General features: G+C 62.8%; 6 protein-coding genes across 6 annotated transcripts; all 6 read left to right on the plus strand.

The window, feature by feature from the left end:
- Positions 1–917: 917 nt before the first annotated feature.
- Positions 918–2651, plus strand: LDBPK_040110 (hypothetical protein, conserved; the record flags this gene model as incomplete). The annotated part of the gene is made up of 1 exon (XM_003858026.1): positions 918–2651. One exon carries the CDS (start codon positions 918–920, stop codon positions 2649–2651), a length of 1734 nt encoding a protein of 577 aa, XP_003858074.1.
- A 1103-nt stretch (positions 2652–3754) lies between these two features.
- On the plus strand, positions 3755–4798 carry LDBPK_040120 (hypothetical protein, conserved; the record flags this gene model as incomplete). The annotated part of the gene is made up of 1 exon (XM_003858027.1): positions 3755–4798. The coding sequence occupies one exon, from the start codon at positions 3755–3757 to the stop codon at positions 4796–4798; it is 1044 nt and encodes a 347-aa protein (XP_003858075.1).
- A 763-nt stretch (positions 4799–5561) lies between these two features.
- Positions 5562–6464, plus strand: LDBPK_040130 (exosome complex exonuclease RRP40, putative; the record flags this gene model as incomplete). Its single annotated transcript, XM_003858028.1, has 1 exon — positions 5562–6464. The coding sequence occupies one exon, from the start codon at positions 5562–5564 to the stop codon at positions 6462–6464; it is 903 nt and encodes a 300-aa protein (XP_003858076.1).
- Positions 6465–7429: 965 nt separating this feature from the next.
- On the plus strand, positions 7430–7906 carry LDBPK_040140 (hypothetical protein, conserved; the record flags this gene model as incomplete). Its single annotated transcript, XM_003858029.1, has 1 exon — positions 7430–7906. The coding sequence occupies one exon, from the start codon at positions 7430–7432 to the stop codon at positions 7904–7906; it is 477 nt and encodes a 158-aa protein (XP_003858077.1).
- Positions 7907–8867: 961 nt separating this feature from the next.
- On the plus strand, positions 8868–10172 carry LDBPK_040150 (hypothetical protein, conserved; the record flags this gene model as incomplete). The annotated part of the gene is made up of 1 exon (XM_003858030.1): positions 8868–10172. One exon carries the CDS (start codon positions 8868–8870, stop codon positions 10170–10172), a length of 1305 nt encoding a protein of 434 aa, XP_003858078.1.
- A 495-nt stretch (positions 10173–10667) lies between these two features.
- Positions 10668–12245, plus strand: LDBPK_040160 (hypothetical protein, conserved in leishmania; the record flags this gene model as incomplete). The annotated part of the gene is made up of 1 exon (XM_003858031.1): positions 10668–12245. The coding sequence occupies one exon, from the start codon at positions 10668–10670 to the stop codon at positions 12243–12245; it is 1578 nt and encodes a 525-aa protein (XP_003858079.1).
- Positions 12246–13219: the final 974 nt, after the last annotated feature.

The raw sequence follows: 13219 nt of genomic DNA on the forward strand, positions 1-13219 counted from the left end.
TGGCGCTGCGTCGGAGCGACCTGCGACAGTGCGCACGCTTGCACCATCCATATGATAGGCGAAGTGCCGACGTGACTCGAGCGTATCCCACCCGGCCCTCGCACTGCCTAGTGGTGTGGGTGGGCGAGTAGAGTTTGACGGCAGAGGCCGTGCTCCCATGACCGAGTCGGTGCATTGGCGTGATGCGTGTCTAGCGCGGCTTCGCACCACCCGATGGGGCCTTTGGCAGAGCCCGGGGGTCGAGGGGCGCTTGGCTCATGTGGGACCGCAGAGAAGCGGGCACGTTGGCAAAAGAAAACGATGAGGAATGCAGAGTGGAGCAAGTGCTCTTAGGGCGACGTGCCCCACCCGCAGGACGTGCATGCAGGCGTGCGAACGCGTTGACATGAACGCCCTACATCAACCACATTTGTTTGCGAGTTGTGCGCGGCGCACCTGTGCTTCTTGATAAGCTCTGGCGATTTGCATTGCAGCTCGTTTCACGCGCTCTGAAGAACCACATGCCAACAGGCGACGCGCGGTCAACGAGGCTTATCTAGGTTCCTTCGAGAAGGGACACCGCCATGCTCCGCTTGTGCCCCTCCCCCCCCCCTCACTCCTCCTCCACACCCTTTCCTGCCATCTCTCTCTCTCTCTCTCGCGTGCGTGTGTGTGTGTGTTTGAGGCGGCGGCCTTATCCACTGTTTGCTCTCCTTCCCTCTCCCCTCCGCCGTCACACCTCAACACAACAGGGACGACTCAACGGCATCGCGTCTTGCTTCCCACCGCGAATAAGTCGACGCGCACCACACGCACCCACCCACCCCCTATCCTCCTCGGTCGCTGTGTCCGGTGTTGTCCGGTTCTGTATCCGTGCCTCGTGCCTCTTCACCCCTCGACTTCGCCGAAGCGCACCCCCTGATACAGGGAGGCAGACCATGGACCGAAATTGCCCTTCGCGCACCTCACGTCGCTGCGCATGTGCGCCGTGGCGACGGAGAGTGCTGCTTGTGTGTGCATGGGCAGTAACTGCGGTCTTGCTAAGCAACTGCGCGCTTGCCTGGCCACAGTTTCTTTACTTGAGGCGCCGCGAAGAGCTGCCTGCGGCAGTGCAGGCGGATGCGGATGACGCGCGCGCGCACACACCCCCTCGGCTGTTCCCCGGTGCGATGGAGCGTGGAGAGCAAGCCCGCATGCTCTGGGAGGAGGCCGAGGCAAAAGGGCGGCTGAGCCCGTGCTGGAAGCGGTCCCTGCAGCTGCTGCATGCCAAGTGCGCCGAGGTGCGGAACGAGGACACCATGCGCAGCCGGCTGGCACTCTTTATGGCCACGTGTGACGCGAATAGCGACGGACGCGCCCACCCGAGCTTTCATTGTGGCTCTGCTGCTACGCAGCCGTCAGAACTGTCGGCTCATGCCGTGCGCCAGTGCGTGCAAGGGTTGTCCGACAGCGCCTACGCAGCCTTCTTGCAGTACCGCCTTCACGCAGACGTGTTGTGCGCCTATTTGGAGGAGGAGTTGTACCAGCAGCGCACTGAAGCCGCGGTCGCCGCAATGCACCTGCAGATGCAGCGCAGCTCACACATGCTGACTGCGCTGCAGCACTCTGGCGCGGAGGTGGTGGCCCTCATGAAGGACTCGCAGACGCTCCAGCAAGAGTCGCGCGAGGCTGCGTCGTCCTTGCTCCATCAACTCGGCCTTCTCCACAACGGCCAGGCAGCGGCGCTGCAGTCTCTGCAGCAGGCTGTCAGTGCCATTTTGCGCACCAGCAGTCACACCGACGCGGCGCTCGGCGAGCTGCACACGCGCGTGCAGGGGGCCGCTGCCGAAGCGCTCGCCTCTGTTCAAGCCCTCAGCCAGGAGACTTTCAAGAGGTTTGCCGAGGTGGAGGCGCAAACGCGCGGTGTGGTGCGGCTCATGCAGCAAATGGACGCGCTGCATCAACTGCTGGCCCGTCAACGGCTTCCGCGGCATCGCATGGCTTGGGTGCTTGGATGCCTTTGTGGTGTGCTGGCTCTCACATGCCTCCCGCAGACGGCAGCTGCACGGCTGCCGGCGACCTTGCTCACCGTCGTCGGGTGTGCTGGGGTACCGCTGCTGCGGTGGTGGACCGGACGGGCGCGGTGGCTCTTCCTGCACGAAACGGCGTGGGAGTCCCTATGCTTGTCGCTGGCCGTGGGGCTTGTTGGCTACTGCGCCCACCGCCACACACCGTCCGACACGTGTCGGCGCCGAAGACTGGCGCGGGAGGAGGCAATACGTCTGTGTGGTGAGCTACAGCTGCAGCAGCAGCTTGGTGGTGCAATGCTGCAACCGTATGCGCCTCAAATCCCCATCCTGGGTCTTCAGCCCCACCCATGCATGGTGCGGAGCGATGCGCCTGAGGCATCCCTGAGCGTCGCCCACGCATGGCCTCCGCTGTCCATCGTGGTGTCTCCACGCGACGACGAGGTGGAAGCGACCTCGACCACAGCCGACGGCTCCCACTGCACCGCATCCAACGAGGGCTCTTTGAGTTTACCGGACGAGGTGTCCAGCGCTGCTAGCACACCAAACCGCAAGCGCGGTCGCCCGTTCACTGCAGGCGACGACGCCGCTCGCCATCACGCCACGGCCCGCACCAGGCGCTCGACGGCACGCAGCACCTGCCGAACGACACGCAGGAAAGGATAAGCACCCTTTTCCCCGCCTCGGATGCGCGTATGCCTGTGTGCGTGGCGAGTGGGGTCTCTTCGCCGGTCCTCCACCTCCGTCTATCTTGTGTGTATGTGTGTCTGGGCTCCTCTCCCTCCCTCCCTCCCTCCCCTTCTCCGCAGCTCGCTGCTCTTCTTCTTTTTGTTTTCCGCTTCTCATGGGGCGGAGGGTTAGGCAGGGAGGGGAAAGGGGGAGGGGGGTACTTAGTCCGTGCGATACCCCGCAGTGTAGGCCCTGTGACGCTGCACCCTTTTGCTTCCCCCCCCCCTCCTCCCCTCCCATGCTGACCGGATAGTGGGCACGCACACGCACGCGGTCCCTCCGCTCCCCTGTTCTCTATTCGTTATCCCTCCCCTCCCCCCCCCCTCTCCTCTGTTCGCTGGTTTGTTCCCCGTTTCCACTCGCGTTTGTACGGACTCTCGTCCATCTGAAGCAGAGCCACCCGCAAGCCGGGAGGAGGAGGAGGGAGGGAGGGAGGGGGGTCTTGGTTTTGCACAGACCTCCCTCTCTCTGTTCCTCTCCTCACACACGAGGCTTGGTGCCGCTGTTGCACGTGCAAGTGCCACTTACCACTCGCAAGACACGGCGCATTCCTTGATGCCCACCAAGGCGTAATGTGTCATGTCTTTTCACGCTCCTCTTTCTCTGTGCGCCACCACCACCTCCATGCAGGTTATTCTCCACTCTCGCTGCACCTCGGCAACTCGTCATATTCACTATCACGTGTTTCTCTCCGTACCGTGTCTGTGCTGCCTGTGCGCGGCGGATTTGGTGTGGGGCGACGCAGCGCCGACGAGAGAACGACCGCTGACGTTGTGGCAAACCAAATCCATCGGCCAGGTGACGGTGGCACCCAGGTGCACAAGCACAGAAGCACCCGTACTTTGCAGTGCGTCCCTTACAGCTCACACTGTCGTCTCCCCTCTGATCGTTGCGCATCTACGCGCGTCTTCGATCGGCAAGAAAAGTTTTTTCGAAAAGGTAACGTCGATTCACACCTCAGCGCGGCAGCGACGCGTCTCTGTAGGGCCGCCTTTTCCTGAGCAAACTCAAGCCCCCTTATCCATCAACCTCTGCCCCCAATGCTGACTTGCAGTCTGAAGCAGGCCGATCGCACTCGCAGCGATGCCTCGCTGGTGACTGTGGAGGAGTTGGGCGGGTGGGCCTCGGTTGCGGAAGCGCTTCTCGGAGAATGCGCATGCGCCGCCCTTGTCGACGTCGCGGAGCCGTCCGCGCGAGCTCGGCTGGTTGTCGAGTACGCCGACTCCCTTGTGGCGCTTGTGCGCATACATGCAGCTGACGTGGCCGCGCTTCAATGTCGCGCCGCCACCGCCGAGGAGAAGCGGAGTGACGCCCTCGCACATCAACTGCATGCTGTCGTTCAAGAATGCGAGACGATGAGATCCAACCTTGGCTCCGAGCGCACCTCTCGCGCCGCCTTGGAGGAAGAATCGCGTCGCTTGTTAAATGAGCTGCTGATCACACAGGAGGAAAGGGATGCGCTGCGAGCAGAGCGAACGGCCTTGTGGTGCGCCGTGCGAGAGGCGCAGGCGGTGGCAGGCGTCACGTGCGCCGCCAAGGCGACGATGGAAGAGCATGTCCGCGTATTGTGTGAGTGGGTGAGAAGCGCACAGGCGGAGCTGACCAGCGCCGCTGCGCTTATGGGGGCCACTACCCCGCTACCAGTCGCTGTCGCCCCTTATCAGCCGGCGCGTCTGCTGTACCGCCGTATTCTTCCTACCACCCCGATGAACCCGGTTACTGCCTCCCTTTTGCGAGTTAAGGAGCAGGTGCAGCAGATGCGCGAGCCCTCTGTAGCGGAACTGCAGTTGGCGGTGGGCATGTATCGACATCGGGGAGACGAAGCAGCAGCACCGCTGACACCTTCACCGCGAACACGGGCGGCCACGGTAACAGCGGCCGTGTCGACTCCCGCGCCTCTCCTGGTGAATCGATCGCTGGGCCGGTCTCGCTCCTGCACACCCCATCGCAGCACGAACGGATCTGCAACGCAGCGGGAAGAGGATGTGGTTGCTTCGCCGCCCTGGCGCACTCGCATGATGAAGCTGCAGGAGGAACTGAAGGGGCTGCGGCGGGAATTAGGCACGGCAGCCGCCCCCCCTTGACTGTGCGGAGGCACAGCAACATCCTTTTCTCGTATGCTTCTGTGAAGTGTGCGTCAAAGCCCCGCCCTTGCCGCTACCTGCTCCCCTCCCCGCGTGCCCCCTCCAACCACTTCCGCTGCTCAGCGGCTTTTGGGGGAGGAGGGGGGGGGGCAGGTAGCGGGTAGCGGGTAGCAGAAGAGAGGAAAGAAAAGTGGGGCGGTGCGCGGGTGAGCCGCGCGTCGGCGCGTGCACATACACAACTCTGCAAGCATAAGACGTACACCAATCGATGTGTGAGGCGCGGTGCACTGTATCTGTGGCTTCGCTACTATGCGGCGGCGCTGCTGCTATCGCAGATGACGGAGTCTGAGTAAAGGGAAAGAAGGAAGAGGAGGAAAGGGCACACGGACGAGTACTCACGTGTGTGCCTGCACGTCCGTGCCCTAATGCATTCATCTCCGCCCCCCCCCCCACACACACACCCTCCCCTTCTATTCACCTCGTCTCCGCTTTCCGGCGCGCCAACTCTCTGCATGTCCGGCTGCCTCTTCGGCCCACCTACTCCTCCTCTGCCCCTCCCCTTCTGCGCTGTCTTCCTCTTCCCCTTTCCACACCGCGAGTGTTTGCCTTGGCCTGAGCCTGCTTCGGCACACGCAGACGCAATCATAGTTGAAAGGACGCCGCAGCCATGTCTACGGTGTCTACGAGCTCCAGTCCTAGTAGAGGGATCACAGAGCTTGCTCCTTTAAGGGGGCATGTGTGCCTGCCGGGAGAGCCGGTGCTGATGACGCAGCCCGGTGCCGTGGTGGCGATCGGAGGTGGTCTTCGGCTGCTTGCCCAGCCCGCACCCACACCCACCGCTGATGGCGCATCGCAAGCGCTCACGGACGTCTTCCTTTCTGAGTACTGTGCCTCCCTTCAGCGCAGCAGCCATCATCTGCACACACACGTTCCCCGGTACACAGTGCCAACGCCGGCGAGTAGACGATACATCCCCCGCGCCGGCGATCCGGTGCTTGCCATTATTGCCCGCAAAGTGAGCCAGCACTACTACTACTGCTACATTGGCGGCTCCGCCCTGGCCTACATGGACGCCTTGGCCTTCGACGGCGCCACGAAGGTGAGCCGACCGCGGCTGGTGGAGGGCGATGTTGTGTACTGCTACGTGAAGCCTCGCGCGGGCTCGAGCTACGTCGGCGGTGTACATCGGTCGGTGGCCAGCGAGGTATTTGACACGACTGGCGAAGTGGAGGTGAGCTGCACAGCGGCAGAAGTCGGGCTGCCGCCTAAGGACTGGACATCCGGGGAGGCCGCCTTCGGCCCGTTGCAGGGCGGTCGCGTTCTGCACCTCCCGCTGGCGTACGTGCGTCGTCTGATCACACCCGTGGGCTCATCCCCAGATAAGGCATCAGCACAGCAGCGAAAGCATGGTCACACGGAAGGCGAGGGCGGTTATGGCGATGAAGTGCCCGCCTCGTACCTCCTTCAGCTGCTGGGGCGCAGAGTACCCTTCGAGGTGGCTGTCGGCCTCAACGGGCTCGTGTGGGTGCGGGGGCTCTCTAGCGAGGCTGACACCACGGCTGCTGCCCGGCGCACTGTCGCCGTAAGCTCGTGCATCTCCGAGGCGCAGTACGACGTCACTCGCGCCGAGATGGAGGCCCGCGTCGAGGTTTACTTTCCCTCCTGACACGAGCAGCACGGGAACAGGCACGCGCCCCCTTCTGCACCGCGCGTACATGTGCGTGTGTGGCTTGAACAGGAAACGAATAATGACCATCTCACGCCATTTCTCTCTCCTCCTCGCCTCCGCTGGCGCTTCTCCCGCTACCGCCTCTTTCCCTTTTTTCTACCATCTTTCCGCTCTCGCGCGCGCAGCACTTGACCAGAGAGAGAGAGAAGCTGTGTTCAGCACGACAAAGAGCTCCACGCCCACGGGCGTGCCGGGGAAAGAGAGAGAACGGGAGCGGTGGCGGCGAGTCGGAGACTGAGGTGGAAGGGGGCGGCGAGAGGAACACTAACAAGAAGAAAGAGCGGACCATGCTAACAGCGCGTGCCAGCAGTCGCTGCCCTTTTGCGTCATGGAGAACTCACGCTTCTCCCACCGCGCAGACAGTCGTGCAGGCGGTGCGTGCGCGTGTTTGTGTGTGAGTGGGCGGCGACGCATGACACAACGGCAAGAGAGAGTGGTGGAGGGACGCACCGTGCCGCCGCGTGTCATCGCCTCCTTCATGAAGATCTGCACTCCACCACTCCCCCTCGCCTCCTCTCGAGCCTTGACGCCACCCTCCACCTTCTTTTTTCTCGTTGTTCGCCGTTGGGGCACGCCGCACGACGGCCCATCCTGCCGCTTCTCACAGTCCCCGGCGTCTGCACCGTCGAACACACGCGGATACACGAAACTACAACGAAGGCGGCAACAACAGTAACCAGAAAAAGAAGGAAGCCACCTGTGCGCTGAGCCTCCACTCGAAGTCACCTATCTGCTCCACCACACATCACGTGTGTCTCTTCCCCCTCTCATCCTTCCTCCCAGCTCTCGAGGTACCCTTGCACCCTCCCTTCCCCTTCCTCTATCCGATACCTCCCCGCGCATCCTCCTCCACGGTTACGCGTCGGATAGAAAGCGCGCGCACAGACATCCGCACAGACGCGATGCCGGACTTCAGCCAGTTCATTAAGTACCTCAACGCCAACCTCCACGCACCGACTGGTCAGTACGCCGCGCAGGGCGGCGTAGGCGGAAAGGGCTCTGGTGGGGCTAGTGGTGCGACTGAAGCTGCGAGCCCTGCTTCCCATGGTGACGCCTCTGCCTTCACCCGCTCCTGCGACACAACGTGGCGGGTGCTGCTGCCGAGCGATGCAGCTGCTAAGGAAAGCGGGACACGATCCAGCGGCCCATCCGCTGCGGCGGCAGCAGCCCATACATCCCCATCGCACCCCTCCGTGACGATTGGGAGGATGATGGTGTCCACAGAGGACCGCTGGCGTATTCAGGCACAGATGCGCCGTGAGGAAGCGCGCACTGGGCAAGCGCGGAAGGAGTACAACAAGAAGGTGACGCGTGCCATCAAGGTAACGAAGGGGCCGTCCGAAAACGCCTTCCCCCCAGGTCGTGGTCGTCCGCTGTAGTGCACGCAGTGAGACCGCGGCAGGGTAGTAGCGTCTGTTGGGCCAGTATGGGCAAACAGCTTCGCTGGCTTGTGAGCACAGATGCAAGCATACCCGCACACTGCCGCGGCGCAGTGAGCCGTGTGTGTGCCTCTGAGCGTGTGCGAGTCAGAGAAAGGAGGGGCGGCGGTGTGACCCAGCACACACCTCACCGCTGGTGCCACACGTGCGGGCTCCTCTTCCTTTCTGTTTGTTCTGGTGATAAGAGTGGCAGCCCTCTCCTTGCTGCCAACGTGGGCGTATTGTCGATGCCCCCTCCACCCTCTTTCTCCTCCTCCGGTGAGTAGGCGCGAGGAAGGAGCCCTTGAAACAAAATAGGTGAATCTACTGAAATAGAGGTGGTGAGCGAGCGGGAGAGCTGTCGCCTGCCGCGGCCTGACTGAGTGTGTGTGTGTGTGTGTGTCGGGGGGGGAGGGGGCTGACCTCTACAGACGGCGTTGCGCATGCCTATTTGATACGAGAAGCGCTGGGTGTTTGGTATCCGTGTCTCATGACGTCTTTTGTGACTCTGCCGGCCTCCTTTGCTCGTCTCTCCTCCCCCACCCCCCTCCTCCTCCGCCACCGTGCCCTCCGTCCCTCCCTTTCACACACGTGCATACATCCCCCATGGGAGGTGGGGGGCGTCTTCTCAACTCTGCTTATTGTTCTCTTCTACTTCGATGTCTCTGCCTGGTCTGTATTGTGCCCTGCCCGTGTGCCGAGCCTGCATGCATGTGTGTGTGTGTGTGCCTCTCCCTCTCCACGGGCACTTCGCGTGCTCGAAAGCCTGCTAGACACGTGAAGCTTGTGCTTGCATAGAGACACACACACGCACGCACATCTGTGCGCGTGGCATACTAACCGATTAGAGACATCCCGTTTAGACCCGTCCTCGCGCAAGCACGCCGACTTATCGGGCTTGCTTTGCGTGCATCCAATGGCGATGCTCGAAAACGACAACGGCGCACGGCCGCTGCATGATGGCACGGTGCTCATATCACCCGATGCATCTCCCAACTTGACAAGAAGGGCAACGAACCACCACAGCGCCGAAAATACAGAGGCGCCGCCACTTGTCGATTTGCTGATGAGCGCCTCTAAGACAATCCGGGAAGAGCGAGGGAGGGCAGACTCGCTGGAGAAGGAAAACGCTAAGCTCCAAGCGCAGCTGGACGGTGTTCGGTTGGCCTATCAACTGGTGGCAACTCAACGGGCGCAGCGCAACTCGCAGGCGTTGGGGAGGGTGACGGCACTCGACAAGGCTGGTGAAGACATGCTGTTTGCCTATGTGAGAGACCGGCTGATCGGGCGAGACATACATCCCTCCTCGGAGCACGAGAAATGCAGCTGCACACGTGAGAGCAGCAGTAGGGCCCGGCTGGGACAGCGCCAGCGCCGCTCAAACGCGGCTGCCCCGCCCGTGGCTTCGGCAGCCGCGCGAGTGCCTTCACGCAACTTCATCACAGCTGCGACACGAAGCTGCACGAAAAGAGGGAAGGCCGGCATCACGCCACCCGAATCCGTATCGTCAAAGACAGCAGAGCCACACATCTCGGTAGCCACGGAAGCGCGTGAAGAGCACGGTTACTTACCTACCGCGTTGCGAAACTGTGACCTGAAGTCAGCAAAGGACCATCTGGCCACTTCCCTGACTGGTGGTGGCAGTCGCAAAGGCGAAGGAAATGCAGAAATGGTGGAAGGCGGCAGCGATACTGAGGAGTCCCCTACGCACTGGATGGCTCGCCGACTTCTCCGAGCACTCGCCCCTCGTCCTACCGACAGCGTTGTGGGCGACATCGTACACACCATGGTTACTGCCTTGCAACAAGACGTGCAAGCCGAACTCAGCAGGCCCAGCGACGGTAGGCACGCTGCTCCAAATCGCATGCGCGGCTTTGCGCTGGTGCGACTAAAGCCGTGTGTCTACCGCCTCCTCGTTGGTCCTCCTGCAGAAGTGAAGGCAATGGAGTGTGCAGCACGGAGTAGCAACCGGAGCGCTCGCCAAACAGCACCGCGGCTCCCCTCCGCAGCCCTCCACCGTGACCACTTCCTCCTCTACAGCCGAAATCCAGAAACCAACACCGCCGCGCGCCCTTGCTCTTCGAAAATTACGAATACCGTCATTCACCTCACCATTGACACTGGCACTCTTCGCGTGGTTCGAGGTGGAGGACACATCGACTTCATCGACTACTTAGAGCGCCGCTTACAAGTGAAACTGTACACCAGACGGAGCCGTCCCGCCTAACCCACCAGGACCGTCCCTCATACATCGCCTGACACAAAACTTTCCCCACACACAACTCCCATTGCAAGCTCTTACCCACAGCCGAGGCCCAAGACAGACTTCCGCGACCTCTGCGCAAACACCGAGACAGTCCCCGTTCCGTGGCACGCACCACTCACCACCGCACACACGCAGCGGAAAGCATGGCAGCTATCCTCCCCTACTCCACGCCGTCGCCCGTGCCGTGTGCCTCCTCTCCCTCTCCCCCAACTCTCCCCTTGACCCCCCTCCGCCACCCTCCACACTCCTATCCTTTCGCTCACCCACCCGCTCCCCTCCTCCCACCCCCTCGCTTCACTCCCCCGTCACCACAACCACCACCACCCATACGGCTCTGCCGCCGCGCGTGCGGGCACGCGCGCAGAAGAACACCGACCGCTCCCTTCCCCCACCCCGGCACTCCGCTCACCCTCCACCCACTCACCTTCTTTTTCCCGCCCCACCGCACCCCACGCAATGGGCCCCTTTGCTCCCCGCTGCTGCGCGCTGGCGCTGCTGTGCGCCGTGGTGGTGCTCGCCGCCGTGCTGGTGCGCGCCGAGTCGCTCACTGTGACGCGCGACGTCACCATGTCGGACGCATCATTCGACGACTACACCATGATGCTCGACCTGTCCTCCTCGAGCGCAGACGTGGTGACGGTGCAGCTGATAAACTCGCAGGTGTCCGGTAGTGGCCTCACCGTCAAGAACGCCAGGGGCAGCTCCCCCTCGTCGGCGCGGCTGAGCATGAACATGGCAATCACCACAGTGGCGCAGTCCGTCATCACCCTCTCCGGTGTCATGCCCGCCAACTCCGACATTCGCATCGTCGCCACCACCGGCTCCCTCGCCCCCGCGCAGTCGCTCTTCGACTTCAGCGGCCTCGCACTCGACAGCAACGCCACCGTCATGGTGGAGAACACCGCCGTCACGTGGCCGAAGGACTCCATCAACACCGGCAGCATCGTGCTCATCAGTGCCGGCAGCAACGCCGTCGGCATCAAGAGCACCGCCGCCCTCTTTGTGCTCAACGCCACCGCCATCAACGGCGCGTCCGTGGTCAGCATCGACACCCAGTCGTCCTTCCCCATCACCAAAGGCGCCGCGCTCACCGTCGACTACGGCCGTTGCGAGCGGTGCTCCAGCGCGCTTGTCAGCATCAACGTCCCGCTCGTCGTCGACGCCTCCAGTCTGTTCCGTGTGGCCAACTGCAAGGTCGTCGGCGCCAGCAACGGCCTGCTGACCTCCGCCGGCAGCATCACGGTCAGCGACAAGTCCGCCTACGTTATCCACGACAGCGCCGTCGAGTCCGGCGCCCTCTTCTCCTTCCCCACCGGCCTCGAGGACGCCAGCGAGGTGTACCCCTTCGCCGTGTCCGGCGGCTCGACCGTGTCCTTCCTCAACCTGAAGGGGTCCTCCACCGGTGTTGCCGCGGGCCAGAGCGTCCCCAACGCCTTGGAGCAGTCGAACGTCATCGGCGGCGGCTGCGTCATCAACGACAAGGAGCTCAGAGTCGCCTCGGAGTACAGAAGTCACGGCCTCAGTGTGGAGACCGTCGTCGACAGCCAGGGTGCCAGCAGCGGCACCTGCGCCAACGCCAAGTGCATCCCCGGCAACACCAAGCCAGGCGCCACCGTCTCCGGCACCGAGCCCTGCACCTGCCAGTGCTCCTCCACCAAGCACCATCCGCCCTTCTGCACGTCCGTCGTCGACCCCATGCAGAACTACGACCCCAACGTGTGGTGCGCCGTGCCCAACTGCATCACCTGCGACCGCCTCGACCCCTCCAACCGCTGCACGGAGTGCGACACGGGCTACAGCCTCACCAACGACTATCAGTGCAAGGCCACCACCACCACCACCAAAGCGCCCACCTGCACCGCACCCTACTGCTCCGTGTGCGCCGCCGGCAGCGGGTCCGTCTGCAGCTCCTGCCGACCCCCCTACACCCTGTCCAACGGTGTCTGCGTCGCCAACACCAACGTCGCCGCCGGCGCGCACACCGCCGCCCTCGCCGCGGCCGTCTGCGTTGTCGCCGCTTTCTACGCCCTTTAGCGAGTGCGTGGTTGGTGGTCGTGGTCGTGGTCGTGGGCAGCGCCGGTGTGCGTTGGCGGCTGCCACGCTGTCCTTCCCAGTCTTTCCTTGGATACACGTCCTCCCTCCTCCATAGGCTATGGTGCACACACGACGACGACGACGTGTGACGGGCAGCCGCCACCGCTGTCTGCCTCCCTCCCTCGACCCCCGCCCCCCATTTCTCCGTCTTCTCTGCAGATGACAGTCTGTGTATATACCGCATTTCTTCCTATCTGGTATGTGTGCCTGTTCATGTATTCTCTCCACCCACCCCTCCCGCACTCTTTTCACTAGGTGTGTGCCTGTGTGTCGTCTTTGTGTCTCCGCTTTCCATGTCTCTCTGTTCCGCGTACGCGCGTGAAACCCACACCTTGCACTGCGCGCCGCACCCCGAGATGCCTCGCCTCTCGTTCTCCATTATTCATTCTTGTTTTCTCCACCCCCCCCCGCCAGACGTGTGTGTGTGTATGTTTTTTCCTTTATGTGAACACCACCACACGCACACATACACACGCCGCATCCGTCGTGGTCTGGTCCCTCCTCTTGTTCCGCGCGGTATGCAGCAAAGGCAGCCGCCATGTGCACAACAGAAACAGAAACCCGCTCGCCTCAAAACACATCGACGCTGCCGTCGTCGACTTCCCTCCACCCCCCCCCACCCGACCCCTCTGTCTCCCCATCCCTACCTCACTCCTTCAAGCATACCACACGCCGACAGCCACCACGCCGTCGCCCGTGCCGTGTGCCTCCTCTCCCCCTCCCCCAACTCTCCCCTTGACCCCCCTCCGCCACCCTCCACACTCCTATCCTTTCGCTCACCCACCCGCTCCCCTCCTCCCACCCCTCGCTTCACTCCCCGTCACCACCACCACCGTAGGTGTGTGCGGAGACTTCTCACGTTTAGCGCGTTACACCTAGCCACGCTGCGCCGAGAGGTTTGTTGGATGACGTGG

Source organism: Leishmania donovani, chromosome 4 (genome assembly GCF_000227135.1).
Source record: "Leishmania donovani BPK282A1 complete genome, chromosome 4".
NCBI classification, from domain to species: domain Eukaryota; phylum Euglenozoa; class Kinetoplastea; order Trypanosomatida; family Trypanosomatidae; genus Leishmania; species Leishmania donovani.